The sequence below is a fragment of the Caenorhabditis remanei genome, chromosome IV (assembly GCF_010183535.1).
Source record: "Caenorhabditis remanei strain PX506 chromosome IV, whole genome shotgun sequence".
Lineage (NCBI taxonomy): Eukaryota > Metazoa > Nematoda > Chromadorea > Rhabditida > Rhabditidae > Caenorhabditis > Caenorhabditis remanei.
In genome coordinates, this window is record NC_071331.1 from 20,701,340 (window position 1) to 20,723,404 (window position 22,065).

Below are 22,065 nucleotides of genomic sequence, written 5' to 3' on the forward strand. Positions count from 1 at the left end.
GGAAAAAGAGACAAGGTAGGGGTGCTGAAATTGGCCTTGTATGAGCTTGCGCATGGCCTGATATACTAGAGGATGAAGGGTCTCATGGTGAGAGATAGGAGTGTATGGAGTAAGGAGACACATAAAAGTTATTATGATGAAAAAAAAACTTCAGTGAACACTCATCGAAAATCCATAAGATTGCTCGATGAATGTTGCCGTTTTTCATCGATTCGTCTGATGTCGACCCCTCCGCTTATCTCTCTCGGACTACCATGACTACTGAAAATAAATAGAAAATTACAAAGGAAAAGCACCCGTAATGTTTAGATTTGGATGCTTCAAATAACTTTAAACCTCTATTCTTGCGTTTGTCAAGATTCAGCCATTATCAACTCACCTTATCAGGGTCCGTTTAACTCCTCCATCCACCACTTCATGCGGTATATCATGTAATACGTGATTTCTAAATCTAACTAGTTCTCTGTTATCGAGTTGCAGGCATTCCAGATTCAACTGAGCCTCCATCGTTACCCATTTCTTGATAAACGAATTCCATTCTTTATTCAAAATCCGATCATTTCTCAGGATCACATTTTTACAATCGATATCAACCAGCCTCTCAAATCCAATCCAATGCGAGTTGAAGATATATAACTCCTTTAAATTATTTGGAATTTGCCCATTAAAATCGTCGTTATTAATGTATATATCAAAATATAACTCGCTATTAATTTGTATATTACCGAGGAAATAAGCGGTATGCTTCTCTACATTGATCGCTTTATCCTTTTGAGATAGACTGCAGCTGTTTACTGATTTCACACTTGTCTTCAAAAAATCAATAACTGGAACGTTCTGATCTACGAATGCATCCATAGTCGTTGTTAAAATGTCGATTGTCTGCCTGTTGAATATTTCCAATACATATATACACAACTGTTTCCATTCCTCAACTGGATCATTTGTATATTTGACAACGCTCCGTAAAATGTTACCATAACTTTCATCTTTCTCAGTTTTTCCATCCATTTGTTTGTCTGATGTCATTAGATAAGTACATGCTACCAGATTATTGATTCCCTCAATTGATATTCCCATTGTTTTATTTATATAAAGACAGATCGTATATTTCGAACAGAAGCTCATATTTTTTGTTACTGCTTTGGCTCGTTTGGAAGTCATTGAGAAGTTGATTCTGAAAAATATTGTTCAATAAGTTATGTAGAAATACAAATAACACCACTGTTCTATCTTTTATTACAATTTGGAAAAATTTTAGTGACTTACATTTCGATTGGATCCATCGTTTTGAATATTTCTTGAATGCCAAGAAACGGTAGACGGAGGATTGGGAATTTATTGTTTATACGGTTTCTAATCATTTTTATTCTGAAAATCATAAAATGCCTATCAACTAAATGTAAAGTCTGATTATGAACTTACATTGAGTGCAATCCCTTATATACTTCTTCCATTGCTCGAAACGGTAGGCGGAAAATATGGGTTAGCGGTGGATTGTTCATTCTGCAGGAGCAATCGATTGACGAAAAAAAAGAGAATGGAGGACAACGAATGAGTAGGAATGAGGCAATGTGTGATGGGGGGAAAATGGTTTCTGGGAAAGTAAACGATAAGAACTATTGATCTTACCAATTACATGAGGTCGGGGAGTTGCCGTTGGCAAGGTACCCTCATAACCCTGTAGTTCTCCGAGTCCTCACAATAAATACGCAACGACACTCCGCCAAAGTCTCACGCGCCTACCGTAACCTCAGCGCGTCAGTTCACGTGGACACGTGTACGCCCCGTGGCGACAAGTAGTTTTCTGAAGTCGGTTGACTTTCAGAGTTAGTTCTAGTTTTAGCGTTGGTGTTTTGACTTTTGTTTCGTAAGTTTTACGCTCTCTTATTCTAATTCCTTGCAATAAAGTAGATTATTGTAAGAAACTGTGTTAATTGTCGTCTTTATTTATCCGGAACCGATCACCCCGTATTTATACGCGGGCAACTGGGGAATTAATAGGTGTTAATTCAGAACTGAGCTTGGTCCATTGCCAGACTTACAAAAGATTCTAGAATTCCAACCAATCACTCTGAAATATCTAGTTGTTGCCGATGGATTTGTAACGAATGGTTTAAATGCGTTCGCTAACTTTCGTTAGCGGGGGATCATGTTCTGTGGTATGATTATCCATGAATAGATTGATCAATCTTTACTATGACGTGGCGGTATGATTACTAAGACCGCTGTAAGAAGATAACTGAGAAAGAGGGGTGTTTTCTGTGTAAAGTAACGACAATTGGTAAGTGTGAGATGAAAAATTTTACGGATATTCTGTCACATACCAATTAGTACCATCTGTCTTTACTTGTGTATCTCACGTAGTTAGAAAGTGAGAGGTAAACCAGCTGTTTTTATTGTTTATTTCCCAGAACCCTTTGGTCACTCAGATTCTTCTCGAACAGTCTTTCCACCACTCATTCCTACTCTCTCTTTCACTCTCATCCTTCCATTACTCGTCTATCGATTTGCTCCTCCCAAATGGACCCTCCAAAAGCATTCCCGATTCTCCGCCTCTCATTTGTTCCGATTCAAGAAATATTCAAAGCGATGAATCCATTCGAAATGTAAGTTTTGTCAACTTTTGTTACAAAGTTAACATCGCGAGGTTTTCATTATTTCAAGTTAATAATTAGAATCGAATTCCTGAATTCATAAGATCTTTCAGAGTCAACTTCTCCATGATATCTAGACGGGCAAAAGCGGTAACAATGCAGATGACCTTCTATTCGAAATATTCAATACAAATTCTTATCGGTAAAGAACTTGAAGTCACGGTTGTGGGTCCTAAGTATATGACACAATGCTTTTACATAATCACATCAAAGGAAGAAAAAAGTGGAAAAATTGCGGAAAATATTTGGAATGATTGGAAACAGCTACTTGTATGGAAATACTCGAATAATCTAGTAGAGGAATGGAAGCAGTTGTGTATATATGTATTGGAAATATTTAAAAAACAAACAATCCGCGTGTTTTCAATAGCTTTAGATGCATACGTAGATCAGAACGTTTCAATTATTGATTTTTTGAAGACTAATGTGAAATCAGTGAACGGATGCAATCTGGATCAGTGGGAAGGAGAAAATGATGTAGATGAACATGCAGCATATGTCCTAGAGAATATCCAAATTACTTTTGAGTTGTTGCTTTGCTTACACATCAAAAGCAATGATTTCATTTTGAAAATTCCAAAAGAACTGATGGAATTAACTATGATCAAGTCGCAATGGGTTGGATATGACAAACTATTGGAAATAGATTTTAAGAGTGTGATCCTTAAGGAAAATGAAATGTCGGATGAACAATGGAACTTGTATTTCAAGAAATGGATAACAATGGAGACTCATTTGAATCTGGAACATTTGGAACTCGATTATAGAGATATCGAAGAGTTCAGAGCACTCGTATTGCATGATATTCCGCATGAAGTGGTGGATAGAGGAGTCAAACGAATCTTGAAAACGTAAGTTGAGAATTCGTTTCTACTTTTTTCACTCAATTCGAAACTTCAACTTTTTGTAAAAAATTTGAATGTTACTCGTTTATTTTTAGTTATTGTGATGTAAAGATAGAGGTAAGCGGAGGAATTGACATCAGACGGATCGATGGAAAAACTGCCACATTTTTCTTCGTTAGTTGGGCATTTCAAACGGTGAACTTTGCGATGAGTATTCATTGAATCATTTCTATCTATCATAAAGATCTAATTTTTAATCTATTATACACGCTTATCCATCACAATAATAAAAATATTTTTTATCACCAATAAACTCATAGAATAACTGCCCAATAACGACTTATCTTTTCTAAAGGAAAAGCAAGCGCCTATGTTTTTTCTTTCGACAATTTTTTTATTCTCACAGTCAGATTGTATATAATTACCAGATATTCCATTATTCTACCTCATCATTCAAATCTTTCGTCCCTAAATAAAAGTTATACATTTTTTCAAAGCTTTCATCAATCATCGAATGAGTCTAAAAAGCAAGCAAATGACAAGTGAGTTCAAGAGAAAATTAATGCCAGAAAGAGATCGAAACCATTTAATAGTGAGCATAGACTAGATTTATACTTTCATGTGTTACTCTACTAAATCGTGTCCGTTTTGCATAAAACGGCGCAGTAGGGAAAAAATTAATAAAAAAGAATAAGAAAAACAGGAAAAGAAAAAGTTAGGGGTCTGATGAGGGAGGGGGGAAGTCATAGAAGCCTGCGGGCGTTGGGCAAATGGTAATTATCAAAAAGAATAGTTCAATGAACACTCATCAAAAAGCCATCATATTGGGCGAAGAAAGTTGCCGTCCTTCCATCGATTCGTCGAATGTCGATTCCTCCGCTTATCTCTTTAGTTTCATCACGATAACTGAAAATAGATTGAGTATTTCAAGGAAAAAGCATCGAGATCTTTAGATATTCATGCTTCACAAAAATCGTCATATCCAATTATGATATCTTACAAAAAGTTGACACTTAATCATTATCAACTCACACTATCAGATTTCGTTTGACTCCTTCGTCTACCACTTCATGTGGTATATCATGCAATACAAACAATCTGAGATCTTCCAGTGATTTGAATGCAAATGCCAATAATTCCAGATTCAAATGAGTCTCCATTGCCATCCATTTTTTGAAGAACAAATTCCAGTCCTTGTTTGAGATCCGATTTGTTCCAAGAACTACTCGGACACTGTCTATTTCCAACAGTTCATCATATCCAATCCAGTCCGCTTTTTTAATATAAAATTCTTTCAGGTTTTTTGGAATTTTCATATCGAAATTGACGTTTTTGGTGTCTAGATTAGATTGAAACTTATTGTTAACTTTGATATTTTCTAGGAGATAAGCGGCGTGTTCATCTACATCATTTTCTTCTTCCAACTGAAGCACATTGCATCCGTTCACTGATTTCACATTAGTATTCAAAAAATCAATAATCGAAACGTTTTGATCTACGAATACATCCATAGTCATTGATAAAACATCGATCGCCTGTCTTTTGAATATATCCAATATATATTTACACAACTGTTTCCATTCCTCTACTGGATCTTTCGAATAATTATATACTTTCCGTTCAATGAAACCATTATTTTCATATTCCCCAACCTTTCCATCCATTCTTTCATTTGAAGTCAATAGATAAATGCATGACACCAGATTTTTAGTTCCATTAATTGCAATTGCCATTGTTTCCTCTATACCAAGACCGATAGCATATTTCGAATAGAAGGTCATCTTTTTTGTTATTGCTTTGGCCCGTTTGGAAGTCATTGAGAAGTTGATTCTGGAAGAGATTACTTACATACATTATGTTGAAATACAAAACACATCACTTCTCTTTGTTTTTTACAATTACAAAAGGTTTTAGTGACTCACATTTCGATTGGATCCATCGCTTTGAAAACTTCTTCAATAGCTAGAAACGGTAGACGGAGGATTGGGAACGGTTTGGGAGGGTTCATTTTGGAGGAGCAAATCGATAGAAAAGACGGGTGATCAAAAATAATGAATGAGCCGGAGTGAGGGGCAATACGATGGAAGGAGGGAGAAGAATATTCGAGAAGGATTTGAGTGACAGAGGGGTTTCTGGGAAGGCAAACAATAAGAACAGTCTACCTATGCATTATGGCTACACTGTCTACTTACGTGAGATACGTAAATAGAGACAGGTGGTACTAATCAGTATGGACAGAAAAGTGTGTCAGATGGCCAAGATCTCCTGGCCTAACTTTATCTGTCCTCGGCTGAAATATGCCTTCATGGATCATGAACAAAGAGAGGTTTGGGAATTTATTATTTCTACGATTGGAGGATTGGGAATTTATCATTTCTACGATTGTTCTATCAACTGTAGAGTCTGACTATGAACTTACATTGAGTGCATTCCCTTAGATACTTCTTCCATTGCTCGAAACGGTAGACGAAGAATCGGCAATTGTTTGAGAGGTTTCATTCTGCAGGAGCTATTGATCGACGCGAAAAAAGAGAATGGAGGACAACAAATGAGTAGGAATGAGGCAATGAGTGATGAGGAAGAGGAGGAAAACGTTCGAGAAGGATCTAGGTGACCAAAGGGTTGGGAAAACAAACAATAAGAACAACTGGTCTAACTAATTACGTAAGGATACGTGGAATAAATAGGTGTTAATTCACGACTCGACACTACGCACGACAGTGAGTATCAACCTGATGACTTCACGATAAGGATCTGCTCTACATTCTGTGCATAAAAGGAAAAGGAAGCCGTCAGAAGTCGTCGATCATTCACCCTTTGTAGATCTACCGTGACTACTGATAAAACCATGGCAACTGGCTAGGCAAATCCCTACACGGAGTGCCGGCAGGTGAAGTCCTCTAGCTCGGATGACAGACATATTCAGCACCTTCACCGCCTAATACGGCAGCTCTGGAAAAGTCTAACTACAAGTGGAAGAGCTTTTTTGGTCATTCCTGTTAATAAAGTTGAGAGAGGTTTTCTCTTTCTGTTACTCTCATACTGTAAATTTCACACGGGTCCACCGTCCCCCGACAAGTCCCGGTTCGGCTTTTTCAAGACAAGTTTGCTTCAGAATAACGAGATCTCAGACTTTTTTAAATGTTGATTTGTATTTGTGCTGAATGAAACAATCCTCTTTCCGGGAAAAAACGCAGAAGTCATCTTATTTCATTTATAGAAAAGATAAGTGGTTACTGGTAGTTAATTAGTGCAGGTATTTTGTGAGTTTATTGGTGATGGAAAACGTGAATTGCTTTATTGTGATTTCATTTTTTGTGGCTTTATAGATAGAAAAGATTCAATGAATACTCATAGCTAAACTCTCTGTCCAAAATTCACGGTACACGAAGAATGTTGCCGTCTTTCCATCGATTCGTCGGATGTCGATCCCTCCATTTATCTCTGTGCTTCTATTTCGAACACTGAAAACAAATGGAACATTTCACAGGAAATTGTAGTTTCTGTTCTCTGTGTTGTGAATAGAATTGAAAAACATTATGAACTCACGTTTTCAAGATTCGTTTGACCCCTTCACCCACCACTTCATGCGGTATATCATGCAATACGAGTGCTCTGAATGTTTCCAAATGTTTGTGACTGAGTTGCAAGCATTCCAGATTCTGATTTGTTTCCATTGCTATCCATTTTTTGAAGAATGAGTTCCATTCCTCTACCGAGATCCAATTCCTTCCCAGGGTCACACTTTTACAATCAATTTCCAACAGTTTCTCAAATCCAATCCATTCCGAATTCATGAAATATAATCCCTCTAGATTTTTTGGAATTTTCCCATCGAAAAAATATGTTTTAATGTGTAGCCAAGTTTCTAAATTATACCTAATTGTAATAGTATTCAGGAGATAAGCGACATTCTCATCTACGTTGTTTTGTTCCCATTGGTATAGGTAGCAATCGTTCACTGATATCTCATTTGTTTTCAAAAAATCAATAATTGAAACGTTTTGATCTACGAATGCATCTATTTGCATTGATAAATAGTTAATCGTTTGCTTCTTGAATATATCCAATACAAGTGTACTCAATTGTTTCCAGTCCTCTACTGGATTCTTTGAATAATTATATACTTTCCGTTCAATGCAACCATTCTGTTCTTTCTCCTCACATTTTCCATTCATTTTTTTGTCTGATGTCATGACATATGATACCACATCCTTTCTTCCATCAAGCCTGATTTCCGGCGCATTGTGTATGTAGAGATCTATTGAATATTTCGTATAGAATCTTATCAATTTTGCTACTGTTCTGGTTCGTTTGCTAATCATTGAGAAATTGATTCTGAAACGGATTATATTTTCTCACAATTTGGAATGATATTTCATTTCTGACTTACATTTCGATTGGATCCATCGTTTTGAAGATTTCTTCGATGGCAAGAAACGGGAGCCGGAGTATCGGGAATGTGTTATCTCTACGGTTGCTAACCATTTTTATTCTGAAAGAGACATACAATGTCTATCAACTGTAGTATCTGGTTATGAACTTACATTGAGTGCATTCTCTTAGAAACTTCTTCCATTGCTCGAAAAGGTAGACGGAGTATCGGTAATTGCTTTAGAGGTTTCATTCTGCAGGAGCAATCGATCGACGATAAGAAAGAGAATGGAGGACAAAGGATAAGGCAATTACTGATGGAAGGAGGAAGAAGAACGTTCGAGAAGATTCCGAGTGGCCAAGGGTTTCTGGGAAACCAAACAATAAGTACAACTGGCCTACTCAACTGACCCTCGTTCGAGAAGATTCTTCTCAAGATTAGATGGCCATGGGAATGTCAAATATTGGTTTTACTCATACTTGTCACGGGCCGGGCCGGGCCAAAATCAGGAAAAAACTCGGCCCGTTTTGAAACATTTTTGAAAATTTTTTTTGGAAATTTTTTTTTTGGAAATTTTTTGAAAACAAAAGAAGTTTTCGAATAAAACTTCAAAATTCAATAAAAAGGTAAATATGTATGATAATTTAAGCATTTTTACTTCTAATTTTCGAAAAATTTCAGAAAATTGTGTTACAAAATGAGTGTTGAATTACGTGAACTATGAATGTGCACGAAGACTTTGTGAAACAGAAGGAGTGAAGAAAGTTCGAGAAGTTTCGTATTTTTCAAGTCGTTCAATCATAGTCTGAATCAATTCTCCGCTAACAGACAATTCATAACAAATCTTCCAGCAGACAACATAAAAAGTGAGACCAAGGAAATCTCGGACATTTGGCACTGTTGCTGTTCATAATAGTTTGAACCATCTGTCTCTATTTGTGTATCTCCCGTAGAGTAGCTGTCGTCTTTTTTACAACATTTAAAGCAACTTCCAGAGTTTTCGGGGTTTTTGAACTTCCATCGCTTTGTGGTTGTTGCTTTCCGCTAATTTTTGGGCTACAGGCTAAAAAATCTGTGACACTGTCTGTGACCTATGAAGGTTCGGATGGGCAATTATTCTCGAGCCGGGATTAATAGCTTTACGGTCTAATTACGTGACCAGAAATAGTAGAGGCAAATTATGTCACCATCTTGTCACCACCTATGTCACCACCACAACTATTTTATTTATTATTTTTTTCATATAAATTTTTTTTTTGATATAAAACGTGAAATGTTTTTTTATGAGTCATAAATGTTGGAAAATGTTGAAAATGATGCATAATACATTTAAACGTTTCAATGAATACTCATCGCAAAAAATTGGATTCGAGATGTATGGTACACAAAGAATGTGGCAGTTTTCCCATCAATTCGTCTGATGTCGATCCCTCCGCTGATCTCTTTAGTTTTATTGCGCCTGCTGAAAATGAACAGGAATTATTGAAATGTTTTACAAAAAGTTGAATTCTCTAGTTAAGAGAATTGAAACAAATTCTCAACTTACGTTTTTAAGACTCGTCTGACTCCTCTATCCACCACTTCATGTGGTATATCATGCAATACGAGCTCTTGGAATTCTTTGATTTCTCTATAGTCAAGTTCCAAGTATTCCACATTTTGATTCGTTTCCATCACTCTCCATTTCTTGACGAATACATTCCATTCCTTATTTGAAATTGGATTATTCTTAAGAATCACACTTTTACAATCTATTTCCAACAGTCTTTCATATTCAATCCATTTCGAGTTGTAGATACGCAACTCCTGCAGACTTTTTGGAATTTTTGGATTGAAATCGTCGTTATTAATGTATGCATCGTAGCATAACTCAGAATTAATTTTTACATTATCGAGAAGATAAGCAGTATGCTTATCTACATTGATCTGTTCATCCCTTTGGTATAGACTGCATCTGTCTACTGACTTAACATTACTCTTCAAGAAATCAATAATCGAAACGTTTTGATCTACAAATGTCGTCAAAGTCATTGTTAAAACGTCAATCGCCTGCTTCCTGAATATTTCCATAACATATTTGAACCACTGTTTCCATTCATCAATCGGGTCATACTTGAATACCTTTCGTATAATGTATCGACCCCATTCCTTCTCCTCAATCTTTCCATCCATTTCTTTATCTGATGTCATGACATAAAAAGATGAGACCACATCCTTTGTTCCATGGAGTCTGATTTCCGGCATTTCATGCACATAAAGTTCTATAGCATAGTTCGGATAGAAGCTCATACGTTTTCCAATTTCTTTGGTTCGTTTGGAAATCATTGAGAAGTTTATTCTAAAAGAGAATGTTTGGATAGGCGATGTGTAAACAGAAACAACTTCACTTCCCTTCTTTCTTACAATTCGAGAAGGTTTTAGTGACTTACATTTCGATTGGATCCATCGCTTTGAAAACTTCTTCAATGGCTAGAAACGGTAGACGGAGTATCGGAAATGGTTTCGGTGGGCTCATTTTGAAGAGCAATCGAGCAACGTAAAATAGTAGAATGAGAAAGAGAGAAAGAGTGAATGAGTATGAATAAGGCAATGACGGGGAGGAGGAAAGGAAGATCATTCGAGAAGATTCTGAGCGACCAATGAGTTCTGGGAAACTGAACAATAAGAACAACCTGTCTTACTGGGGTAGATGCGTAATAGTTACACTGTCTAATTAGGTGAGATACACAAATAGAGCCAGATGTAAACGTCTTTCTGGTAGTTTAGTTGGTCTACATAGAGAGAGAGAGAGAGAGAGAGAGACCTATCGATCTGACAAAATGTACAATTTTCCGCCAACAGATACAAGACAATTACAGATTTTAGACCACATGCACTGAAGAAATATATTTCTCTATAATCGAGTTCCAAGTATTCCAGATTTAAATGAGTCTCCATTACGATCCATTTCTTGAAAAATGAATTTAAATTTTTATCTAAAATCCAATTATTTTTCAGGACCACACTTTTACAATCTATTTCCAACAGTTTGTCATATCCAATCCAATGCGAGTTGTGGATAGACAATTCCTGCAGACTTTTTGGAATTTTCCCATTGAAGTTCTTGTTTTTTATGTTTACCAGAGAAAGTAACATGACATTAATTGTGATATTATTCAGAAGATAAGCGGTATGATCATCCACGTTCTTCTCTAGTAGTTTCTTCTCTGAAGGGTGAGTTATGAAGAGAAATACCAGCACACACCAATCATGTTAACAATACACAGTGGCTATTAAGCACGAAGACTCGTTTCTAGAAAAAGTCTGTTAGCGTGTGTCCACAAGAGAAATTAATTAATTTTTTGAACAATAATAGCATTTGACAAAACGAAACGTTGAAGTTTGACTCTGTGTCGCGCGCTACGCCTTCAAGCGTAACGGAGAAAAAGGTGATCTTCGTCGTGGCTTGTTGTGACACTTGTTCGTTCGTATGTTCAGTAGCACAGACTTCTAGAACTAGAAATTCAGATGGTGAAGAGCTCAGATGTTGCTCTCAATGTCTCATCAATGAAAACTATATAGATTAGTTAAATACCGAACTTCATGAAATTATTGACAAAGCATGAACTATTATACTTATCAACCACCTTGTAATAACTAATCTGATGGTCTTTTTTTCTTTTTTGCACACCCAAAAAGAAAAAAATGAAATCGTAAAATATCGTAAATGAATTTCAGGAGGATTATGGAAAACGTAAAATGTTTTATTGGAATTGATAAATTAGGAATGACAGATATTAAAGGTACAGACTCAGCCAATTAAAACGATTTAATGAATACTCATGATAAAATATTCCATTTCAAACGCACGGTGCGCAAAGAATGTGGCAGTCTTTCCATCGATTCGTCTGATATCGATTCCTCCGCTTATCGCTTGAGTTTGATTGAAGCGACTGAAAATAAATTATGAAAGTTGAAGTGTTTTACAAAATTTTAATTCTCGAGGTTGTGAACAGCAAACATTATGAACTCACATCTTCAATACTCGTTTGACTCTTCCATCCACTACTTCATGCGGTATATCATACAACACATGAATTCTAAATATATCTTGATATCTGTTATCGAGTTCCAAATATTCCAGATTTTGATTCGTTTCCATTGATATCCATTTCTTGAGAAACAAATTCCATTCTTCATTCGTGATTCGATTATTTCTCAGGACTACATGCTTGCAATCTATATCAAGCAGTTTCTCATATCCAATCCAATGCGAGTTGGGGAGATATAATTTCTTTGGAGTTTTTGGAAATTTCCCATCGAAATTGTAGTTTTTAATGTGAAGATGCAAATTTAACTCATCATTAACTTTTAAATTATCGAGAAGATATGCGGTGTGTCCATCTACGTCATTCTTTTCATCCGATTGAAACAGATTGCATCTGTCCACTGATTTCACATTAATCTTCAAAAGATCAATAATCGAAACGTTTTGATCTACGAATGAATCCATATAAACTGTTAAAGCGTCGATTGTCTGCTTCTTGAATAGCTCCAATACATGTTTACACAACTGTTTCCATTCCTCTATTGGATCCGTCGAATACTTGAATACCGTCCGTATAATGCGACCGTTATATTTATATTCTTCCGTTTTTCCATCCATTTTTTTGTCTGATGTCATTTCATAAGTACATGACACAAAGTTATTAGTTCCATTAAGGCTAATTCTTAACAAGAGTTTATTAACAGAAAGATGAATTGAGTATTTTGAATAGAACGTCATCAATTTCGCCACTGCTTTGGTTCGTTTGTTAATCATTAAGAAGTTGATTCTGAAACAGATTTTATTTTTTGCAATCTTTTATGTTATTATAACTCACTTACATTTCGATTGGATTCATAGTTTTGAAGATTTCTTCAATGGCAAGAAACGGTAGACGGAGGATTGGGAATTTATTACATCTACGGTTGCTAATCATTTTTATTCTGAAAAAGACTGTTTTATTAAATTCTTTTTAATCTGGTATCATAAAGTTTCTATCAAATCGACGAGAAAAAAGAGAATGGAGGACAATGAATTCGTATGAATGAGGCGATGAGCGACCAAGGGGTTCTATGAAACTAAACAATAAGAACAACTGGTCTACCCAACCGACGTTTGATAAGATACTTCTCAAGATTAGATTGGAGAATGTCAACCATTGGTCTTACTGCGGCAGCCCGCGTGTGTTACTTACACTGTCGAATTACGTGAGCTAAAGGAAAGTGAATGAGTACAAAGAATATGTGTGATGGAAGAAGGAGGGAGAGCGTTCGAGAAGGTCCTTGACAAGATCAGCAAGCCTATAAAAGTCAATCATTGGTCTACCTGTACAGAGGGTTCTGTTGGTTCCACGATCACACGAGTTACACAAAAAGAGGTAGATGATCTCGATCTTGTAAACTAAGGACCCGTAAGATCTCGTTTTTGCCAATGGATTAGTACAATGCATTTCAAGGAGTTCGTGAAAAAACTAAATGTTTCTTTATCATAAATACATTTTATATCTAGACAGCTTATGAAATCATTTAAAAAGTTGATACATTTCTCTTTTTATCGATGTTTTTTGAATCACCTATCATGATATCTATTTTCTCAATTTTGAGCAATATTTGAAAGGAAAAGAGCACTAAATAAGGATTTATTATAGTGTAAGAGAAATATACAGAGTAAGTAAAACAGGAAACGGAAACAAGTTAAGGGTACGGAGATTGCTTATAATGATCAAAAACAAGAGTTCAGTTAACACTCATCGAAAAAACATTATATTGAACAAAGAATGTCGCCGTCTTTCCATCGATTCGTCGGATGTCGATCCCTCCATTTATCTCATCAGTTTCATCAGGAAAGCTGAAAATAAATGGAAAAATTCATGAAAGAGTGTGACTCATATCTAGACAGCTCATGATATTGTACAGAATGGTTGGACTTAATCATTACCAACTCACATTATCAGGTTTCGTTCGACCCCTTCGTCCACCACTTCGTGTGGTATATCATGCAATACGAGTTCTCTGAATCCATCTAGTTCTCTATAATCGAATTGCAAGTATTCCAGATTCTGATTTGTTTCCATTGTTATCCATTTCTTAAGGAACATATTCCATTCTTCATTCGTGATTTGATTATTTCTCAGGGATACATGCTCACAATCTATTTTCAGCAGTTTCTCATATCCAATCCAATGCGAGTTTAGGATATGTAATTCCTTAAGATTTTTTGGAATTTTCCCATCGAAATTGACGTTTTTAGTGTCTAGATAAAAATTCAACTCATTGTTAACTTTAAAATTACTGAGAAGATATGCGGCGTGATCATCTACATCATGCTCTTCTTCCCACTGAAACAGATAACATAAGTCTACTGATTTCACATTTGTTCTCAAAAAATCTATGATCGAAATGTTTTGATCTACCAATGCATCCATATGCAGTGTTAATACATCGATTGTCAGTTTCTTGAATATTTCCAATATATGTTTACTCAATTGTTTCCATTCCTCTATTGGATCCGTCGAATACTTGTATATCCTCCGTACAATGTAGCCATCACATCCATATTCCTCAATTTTTCCCTCCATTTGTTTGTCTGATGTCATTAGATAAGTACATGACACCAGACGATTAGTTCCATGCATTTCTATTACCAATGTTTCATCTATACAAAGACGGATAAAATATTTCGGACAGAAACTCATCTGCTTTGTTATTGCTTTTGCTCGTTTGCTTATAATTGAGAAGTTGATTCTGGAAGAGTTTACTCAATAAGGTCCGTAGAAATACAAAAAAAACATCACTGTTCTAACTTTTTTACAATTTGAGAAGGTTAAGTGACTTACATTTCAAATGGGACCATCGCTTTGAAAACTTCTTCAAGAGCTAGAAACGGTAGACGGAGAATTGGGAACGGTTTTAGAATGTCCATTTTGGAGGAACAATCGATAGACGAGTAATGGGAGGATGAGGGAGAGTGAATGAGTAGGAGTGAGGGCAATAGGCAATGGAAGGAGGAGGAAGAATGTTCGAGAACGATCTGGGTGACAGAGGGATTCTGGGAAACTAAATAATAAAGACTTCTGGTACTGTGCGTAACGACTACACTGTCTAATTTCGTGAGATACGCAAATAGAGACAGATGGTCTTGATCTTGTCAAACCCCAGGCCAACCAGAAACCCAACGAAATCTTTTTGTTGCCAATGGATTAGTACAATCTATTTCAGGAGTTCATGATTGACAACATAAACCGTTTTACTAAAATTAATTAACCAGTCGATTCACGTCGACTAAACCTCCTTCTCAATATTACCCTTTCTGAGTGAAACTAACAACACGTTTGGAATCCTCTATTTTTCAGAATCCAATGATTTCAAATATCCTCCACGTCGTTACTCTTTAGAAAACGTCCTTATCTTTTTATAAATCATTCTGGAAACAAATGATCCGGTTGGAATCCTTTAAAACCTTTCACGTCCCCACATTAGGGCTTCCATCGGGACAGGTTAAAATTCGGAGCCCCCTAAAGCCCTACTCCACATTGATTCGAGAAGATTAATTCGAGAGTAAGATACCAAATATCAAGCCAGATCGGATGTGGCGAAATGAATAACGTTTGAGATTTTCGTTGTGGCGCGAACAGCATGGCCTATCCTAATGACCGTCTTACCCTGAGGTCACACGTGGCAAGAAGATCTGCCAATATAAGAAGTAGAGAAATCTTAGTTGTTGATTCTTACCATGTAAATAAATGGTTTTATAATTCCCTTCTCCGCCACCAAATGACATAACAATTTTAAATGTTTGAGGCATCCAAACAGACAATGAAGCTGATAGATTTAGTGAATAGTCAATACTATCGATTCAATCAAAGACTCATATACCGATCAAGAAAATTTCAGTGACTCCACACAATAAAGAACGTGTCCCTAGGTCCATACAATTTACAATCCAAACAACAGAATGGTTGAGTTAAAATAGTTTATTGAAGTTTATAAGTTGGAAATAACATATAAAAGTCAGACACAATAAATTAAAACGATTCAATGAATACTCATCGCAAGATATTGGCTATAAAATGGACGGTAAACGAAGAATGTTGCAGTCTTTCCATCGATTCGTCTGATGTCGATGCCTCCGCTTATTTCTTCAGTTTTATTGTCTGTACTGAAAATAAAAAAGATATATTGAATTGTTTTACAAAACGTTGAATTTTCAGGTTTGTGAAGAGAGTTGGAACAATTTTTAACTTACACCCTAACGGTTCTTTTGACTGCTTCATCCACCACTTCATGAGGTATATCATGTAATACGAGTGCTCGGAATTCTTCTAAATCTCTATGATCGAGATGCAAGTATTCGAGATTCAAATGAGTTTCCATTGTTATCCATTTCTTGAGGAATATATTCCATTGTTCATCCGAGATTCGATTCTCCTCAAGGATCACACTTTTACAATCTATTTCCATCAGTCTCTCATATCCAATCCATTGCGAGTTGTGGATATATAATTCCTTCAGATTTTTTGGAATTTTCCCATCAAAGTAATAGTTTTTAATGTATAGCCGAGAGTCTAACATGTTATTAATAGTGATATTATTCAGGAGATAAGCGAAATCCTCTTCCACGTTGTATTGTTGATCCCATTGGTATAGGTAGCATTCGTTCACTGATTTCACATTGGTTTTCAAAAAATCAATAAACGAAACGCTATGGTCTACATCTGCATCCATTTGCATTGTTAAAACGTCGATTGTCTGTTTCTTGAATGTTTCCAATAGATTTATACAGAATTGTTTCCATTCCTCAACTAAATGCAATTTTACATTAAAAAATTCAATTTTTTGATGCATAACTAGCTTTTGATTGAATTCTGAAGTATAGTCAAAAATTCGACGTTTTTGGGAAAAAATTCAAAATTTTGTTCAAAATTTTAGTTCAAATTTTTTCAGCCGGGCCGTTGCAAGTATGGTCTAATGTAACCATTATTGCACTTCTCCTCACCTTTTCCATTTATTTTTTCGTCTGATGTCATTACATAAGTGCATGACACACTCTCTTTAGTTCCATAAAGCCCAATGTACAGCGTGGAATTTTCAAAAAAAAGATGAATTGAATATTTCGAATAAAAGCTCATCAATTTTGCTACTGCTCTGGTCCGTTTGCTAATCATTGAGAAATTAGTTCTGAAAAAAATTCTAATTTTTTCACAAACTGGAATGATATGCCATTTTTGACTTACATTTCAATTGGATCCATCGTTTTGAAGATTTCTTCAATTGCTAGAAACGGGAGACGGAGGATTGGAAATTTCTTTTTTCTACGGTTTCTAATCATGTTTATTCTGAAAGAGACATAACATTTCTATCAACTGTAGAGTCTGACTATGAACTTACATTGAGTGCATTCCCTTATATACTTCTTCCACTGCTCGAAACGGTAGACGGAGAATTGGCAATTGCTTTGGAGGTTTTATTCTATAGGAGCAATCGATAAACGAGAAAAAATTGAATGGAGGACAACGAATGAGTAGGAATCAGGCAATGTGTGGTGATGAAGAGGAAGAATGTTCGAGAAGATTCTGAGTGACCAGGGGGTTCTGGGAAACCAAACAAGAAGAACAACTGGTCTACCTTGAGTAGGTGCGTAATAGCTAACACTGTCTAATTACGTGAGATACACAAATAGAGACAGATTTTAGACGTCTTCTGGTAGTGTTGTTTGTCTACAAAGAGGGGCCTATTGATTTGCCAAAATGGACGCTCTTCCGACAACAGATATACGTGACAATTTGGAAGAGATCGAGACCTAATGACACTGTTCCTCTAAATTCCTCTTTTCATCGGAAAACTTCATTTTCAGTTTTTTAAATGCATATAACCAGCTCTCGCTGAAGCAGGTTTTATCGGAACATCGTTGCAGCTGAAATACTCAACGTGGTGCCTATTTAAAGAAATGTTAAATCAATTTTCGAAATGAAAAAAGCGCTAAATAAGAAATTATTATACTATAAGGAAAGCTTACAGATAAAAGTGGCGCTGGGAAAAAAGGGAATAACAGAGAGTAAATAAAACAGGAAAAGCAAGTTAAGGGTACGGAGGTTGGCCTTGAGTGAGCTTACGCTCGGTGTTAAATACTGACGCGGGAGGGAAAGTGACGCCCGTGATCGTAGAATGGGAGGTCAAATGATGAGATAATAACAATGTGTGAGAGATGGGAGTGCGCATTAGAGTGAGAATCAGTGAACACTCATCGAAAAACCATCATATTGGACGAAGAAAGTTGCCGTCCTTCCATCGATTCGTCTGATATCGACTCCTCCGCTTATCTCTTCAGTTTCATCACGATCACTGAAAATAAATGGAAATTTTCAAGGGAGAAGCATTGGGATCTTTAAATTTTCATGCTTCACAAAAAATCGTGATATTTTATTATGATATCTTACAAAAAGGTGACACTTAATCATTATCAACTCACGTTATCAGGGTTCGTTTGACTGCTTCATCCACCACTTCATGCGGTATGTCATGCAATACAAACAATCTGAGATCTTCCAGTGATTTGAATTCAAATGCCAATAATTCCAGATTCAAATGAGTCTCCATTGCCATCCATTTTTTGAAGAACGAATTCAATTCCTTGTTTGAAATTCGATTTGTTCCAAAAGATACTTGGGCACTATCTATCTCCAACAGTTTATCATATCCAATCCAGTCCGCTTTTTTAATATGTAATTCTTTCAGGTTTTTTGGAATTTTCATATCGAAATCGACGTTTTTGGTGTCTAGATCAGAACGTAACTCATTGTTAATTTTGATATTTTCTAGAAGATAAGCGGCGTGTTCATCTACGTCATTTTCTTCTTCCCACTGATCCAGATTGCATCCGTTTACTGATTTCACATTAGTTTTCAAAAAATCAATAATCGAAACGTTTTGATCTACGAATACATCTAAAGCCACTCCTAAAACATCGATCGTCTGCCTTTTGAATATATCCAATACATATTTACACACTTGTTTCCATTCCTCAACTGGATCTTTCGAATACTTGTATACTTTCCGTTGAATGAAACCATTATTTTCATATTCCTCAACCATTCCATCCATTTTTTCATTTGAAGTCATTAGATAAATGCATGACACCAGATCATTAGTTCCTTTAATTGCTATTGCCATTGTTTCACCTATACCAAGACCGATAGCATATTTCGAATAGAAGGTCATATTTGTTGTCACTGCTTTTGCTCGTTTGGAAATCATTGAAAAGTTAATTCTGGAAGAGATTACCCAATAAGTGATGTGTAAACACAGAAAGTTTCACTTCACTTCTTTTTTCAAAATCTGAGATAATACTATACATGACTTACATTTCGATTGGATGCATCGCTTTGAAGATTTCTTCAATTGCTAGAAACGGTAGACGGAGGATTGGGAATGTATTACTTCTACGGTTGCTAATCATGTTTATTCTGAAAACCATAAAACTTCTATCAACTGTAGAATCCGACTATGAACTTACATTGAGTGCAATGCTTTAGATACTTCTTCCATTGCTCGAAACGGTAGACGGAGAATCGGTAATTCGTTTTGAGGGTTCATTGTGCAAGAGCAAACGATCGACGAGAAGAAAAAAAAGGGAGAACAATGAATGAGTAGGAATAAATTGTAAAGAGGAGGAGAAAGAATGTTCGAGAAGATTCTGAGCAACTAAGGGGTTCTGGGAAACTAAACATAAGAACAACTGGTCTAACTAATTACGTGAAGATACGTAGAATTAATAGGTGTTAATTCGACAACGCGACACGAAGCACGGCCTTGAGTATCAACCTGATGACTTCACGATAAGGATCTGCTCTACATTCTGTGCATAAAAGGAAAAGGAAGCCGGCAGAAGTCGTCGATCATTCACCGTTTGTAGTTCTACCGTGTCTACCGGAAGAGGCTTGGCGGATCCCTACAACAAAGAGTTCCGGCGGGTGAAGTCCTCTAGATCAGATCCCAAACAAAATCCAGCAGCTTCCCATTCAACTGCGGAAGCTCTGGAGAAATCTAACAACAAGATCAAGAGATCTTTAGGTCATTCATGTTTAAAAAATTGATAGAGTTTTCCTCTTTCTGTTACTCTCATACTCTTAGTTTGACACGGGCTCACCGTCTCCCAACAAGTCCCGGTTCGGCTTTTTCAAACCGCTGATGATGAAACGCGGGCCAAACGCGGGCGAAGAACGAAATTAGGACCAAACGTGGGCCTAATTTCATCCCACGCGGCTCAAAGCGGTTTTAAGGATGAAACGCGAGTGAGATGCGGGCGTCCTCATTTTTGGGGGGATCTCAAAAGCGCCGAGGATGAAACGAGGATAAAATGTGGATGAGTTGGCACTCATTCATTTTCAATTTTTATTTCAATTTCTTCGATTGTTTCGTTTTTCGTGTAAGATTTTTTGCTTTTTCATTAAAAAATAACTGAATTTCAGTGAACTAAATTCAAAAACGTCTATCAATCGGAATGAATTAAGGAACTACGTTATTCAAAAGTCATAGAGGTGAGTTTCGTTTCGAAAACTGAAAATTATTGGTGATGGAAAACGTGAATTGGTTCATTGTGAGTGGCAAATAATGGAAAATAAAGAAAATGAATTGAAACATTTCAATGAATACTCATAGCGAAACGATTCGTCGAATATTCACGGTAAACGAAAAATGTGGCAGTCTTTCCATCGATTCGTTTGATGTCGATGCCTCCACTTATTTCTTGAGTCGCATTACCTCTGCTTTCGGTTATTTCTTGAGTTCTATTGCGTCTGCTGAAAAGGAATAAGAAATATTGAAATGTCTTACAAGAAGATTCTCGTGTTGAGTGTAGAGAGTAGAAACAAATTCTCAACTTACGTTTTCATGACTCGTTTGACCCCTTCATCCACCATTTCATGCGGTATATCATGCAGTACATGATCTCTAAATTCTCCGATTTCTATATAATCGAGTTCCAAGTGTTCTAGATTCTGATTTGTTTCCATTGCTATCCATTTTTTGAAGAACAAATTCCATTCTTTGTCCGAGATTAGATTATACTCAAGGATCACACTTTTACAATCTATCTCCAGTAGTCTCTCATATTCAATCCATTGCGAATTTTTAATTAATAATTCCTTCAGATTTTTTGGAATTTTCCCATCGAAATTGTCACTTTTAATGTCTACATAAGAATTTAACTCATCGTTAACTTTTAAATTATCTAGAAGATATGTGGCGTGTTCATCTACGTCATTCTCTTCTTCGGAATGAAACAGATCGCAGTCGTTCACTGATTTCACAATAGTCTTCAAAAAATCAATAATCGAAATGTTTTGATCTGCGAATGCATCCATGGTCATTGATAAAACATCGATTGTCTCTTTCTTGAATATCTCCAATACATGTTTACACAATTGTTTCCATTCATTCACCGGATCTTCAAAATAATGAGATACCCGTTTCTCAATTTTTCCATCAATTCGTTTGTTTTCCGAAACTTGTCCATTCATTTCTTCATCTATTGTGAATATGTATAAGCATTGTGTCATATATTTAGGCCCAAGAATCCGGAGCTCTAGTTCTTCATCAACTTCAATTTGAATTGAATATTTTGAATAGAAAGTCATCTGCTTTGTTACTGCTTTTGTCCGTTTGGAAATCATTGAAAAGTTTATTCTAAAAGATCTCATGAGTAGGGGACTCGATACAAATGATATACTTGAACAAAGCAAAAAAGCGCGCTGTATCAAAACTTGACTGTTAAGACTTACATTTCGAATGGATCCATCGCTTTGAATATTTCTTGAAGGGGAACAAATGGGAGACGAAGTATCGGAAATAGTTTAGGAGGGTCCATTGTGGAGGAGCAAATCGATAGACGAAAAGAGAGAACGAGAGGGAGACAATGAATGACTAAGAGTGAGGGCAATAGACGATGCAAGGAGGAGAAATAATGTTCGAGAAGGATATGAGTCACAGAGGGGTTCTGGGAAACTAAACAACAAGAACAGCTGGTCTACTTTGAATAGATGCGTAATGGCTACACTACGTAAGATACAAAGAGACAGATGGTACTAATTATTATGGGACAGATTAGGCAACTGTGTCAGATCTACTCAGGTCTCTAAATCTGCTGAAATTATTTAATGACTAGAAA

General features: G+C 36.2%; 9 protein-coding genes across 9 annotated transcripts; 1 reads left to right on the forward strand and 8 right to left on the reverse strand.

Moving 5' to 3' along the window:
* Nucleotides 1-161: 161 nt before the first annotated feature.
* GCK72_015428 (uncharacterized protein) lies at nt 162-1,505 on the reverse strand (the record flags this gene model as incomplete). The annotated part of the gene is made up of 4 exons (XM_053730861.1): nt 162-261; nt 380-1,177; nt 1,270-1,371; nt 1,426-1,505. The coding sequence occupies 4 exons, from the start codon at nt 1,503-1,505 to the stop codon at nt 162-164; spliced, it is 1,080 nt and encodes a 359-aa protein (XP_053585633.1).
* A 1,018-nt stretch (nt 1,506-2,523) lies between these two features.
* On the forward strand, nt 2,524-3,724 carry GCK72_015429 (uncharacterized protein; the record flags this gene model as incomplete). The annotated part of the gene is made up of 3 exons (XM_053730862.1): nt 2,524-2,609; nt 2,711-3,508; nt 3,598-3,724. The coding sequence occupies 3 exons, from the start codon at nt 2,524-2,526 to the stop codon at nt 3,722-3,724; spliced, it is 1,011 nt and encodes a 336-aa protein (XP_053585634.1).
* Nucleotides 3,725-4,296: 572 nt separating this feature from the next.
* Nucleotides 4,297-5,510, reverse strand: GCK72_015430 (uncharacterized protein; the record flags this gene model as incomplete). Its single annotated transcript, XM_003091846.2, has 3 exons — nt 4,297-4,408; nt 4,535-5,332; nt 5,425-5,510. 3 exons carry the CDS (start codon nt 5,508-5,510, stop codon nt 4,297-4,299), a joined length of 996 nt encoding a protein of 331 aa, XP_003091894.2.
* Nucleotides 5,511-6,842: 1,332 nt separating this feature from the next.
* On the reverse strand, nt 6,843-8,129 carry GCK72_015431 (uncharacterized protein; the record flags this gene model as incomplete). The annotated part of the gene is made up of 4 exons (XM_003091852.2): nt 6,843-6,966; nt 7,052-7,840; nt 7,896-7,997; nt 8,050-8,129. 4 exons carry the CDS (start codon nt 8,127-8,129, stop codon nt 6,843-6,845), a joined length of 1,095 nt encoding a protein of 364 aa, XP_003091900.2.
* Nucleotides 8,130-9,215: 1,086 nt separating this feature from the next.
* GCK72_015432 (uncharacterized protein) lies at nt 9,216-10,392 on the reverse strand (the record flags this gene model as incomplete). Its single annotated transcript, XM_003089292.2, has 3 exons — nt 9,216-9,339; nt 9,424-10,215; nt 10,307-10,392. 3 exons carry the CDS (start codon nt 10,390-10,392, stop codon nt 9,216-9,218), a joined length of 1,002 nt encoding a protein of 333 aa, XP_003089340.2.
* A 1,293-nt stretch (nt 10,393-11,685) lies between these two features.
* Nucleotides 11,686-12,838, reverse strand: GCK72_015433 (uncharacterized protein; the record flags this gene model as incomplete). Its single annotated transcript, XM_053730863.1, has 3 exons — nt 11,686-11,809; nt 11,891-12,691; nt 12,744-12,838. The coding sequence occupies 3 exons, from the start codon at nt 12,836-12,838 to the stop codon at nt 11,686-11,688; spliced, it is 1,020 nt and encodes a 339-aa protein (XP_053585635.1).
* A 799-nt stretch (nt 12,839-13,637) lies between these two features.
* GCK72_015434 (uncharacterized protein) lies at nt 13,638-14,823 on the reverse strand (the record flags this gene model as incomplete). Its single annotated transcript, XM_053730864.1, has 4 exons — nt 13,638-13,749; nt 13,848-14,239; nt 14,315-14,645; nt 14,738-14,823. The coding sequence occupies 4 exons, from the start codon at nt 14,821-14,823 to the stop codon at nt 13,638-13,640; spliced, it is 921 nt and encodes a 306-aa protein (XP_053585636.1).
* A 3,307-nt stretch (nt 14,824-18,130) lies between these two features.
* GCK72_015435 (uncharacterized protein) lies at nt 18,131-19,493 on the reverse strand (the record flags this gene model as incomplete). The annotated part of the gene is made up of 4 exons (XM_053730865.1): nt 18,131-18,242; nt 18,370-19,167; nt 19,262-19,363; nt 19,414-19,493. The coding sequence occupies 4 exons, from the start codon at nt 19,491-19,493 to the stop codon at nt 18,131-18,133; spliced, it is 1,092 nt and encodes a 363-aa protein (XP_053585637.1).
* Nucleotides 19,494-20,541: 1,048 nt separating this feature from the next.
* Nucleotides 20,542-21,765, reverse strand: GCK72_015436 (uncharacterized protein; the record flags this gene model as incomplete). The annotated part of the gene is made up of 3 exons (XM_053730866.1): nt 20,542-20,698; nt 20,784-21,584; nt 21,680-21,765. The coding sequence occupies 3 exons, from the start codon at nt 21,763-21,765 to the stop codon at nt 20,542-20,544; spliced, it is 1,044 nt and encodes a 347-aa protein (XP_053585638.1).
* Between the last annotated feature and the right edge of the window lie 300 nt (nt 21,766-22,065).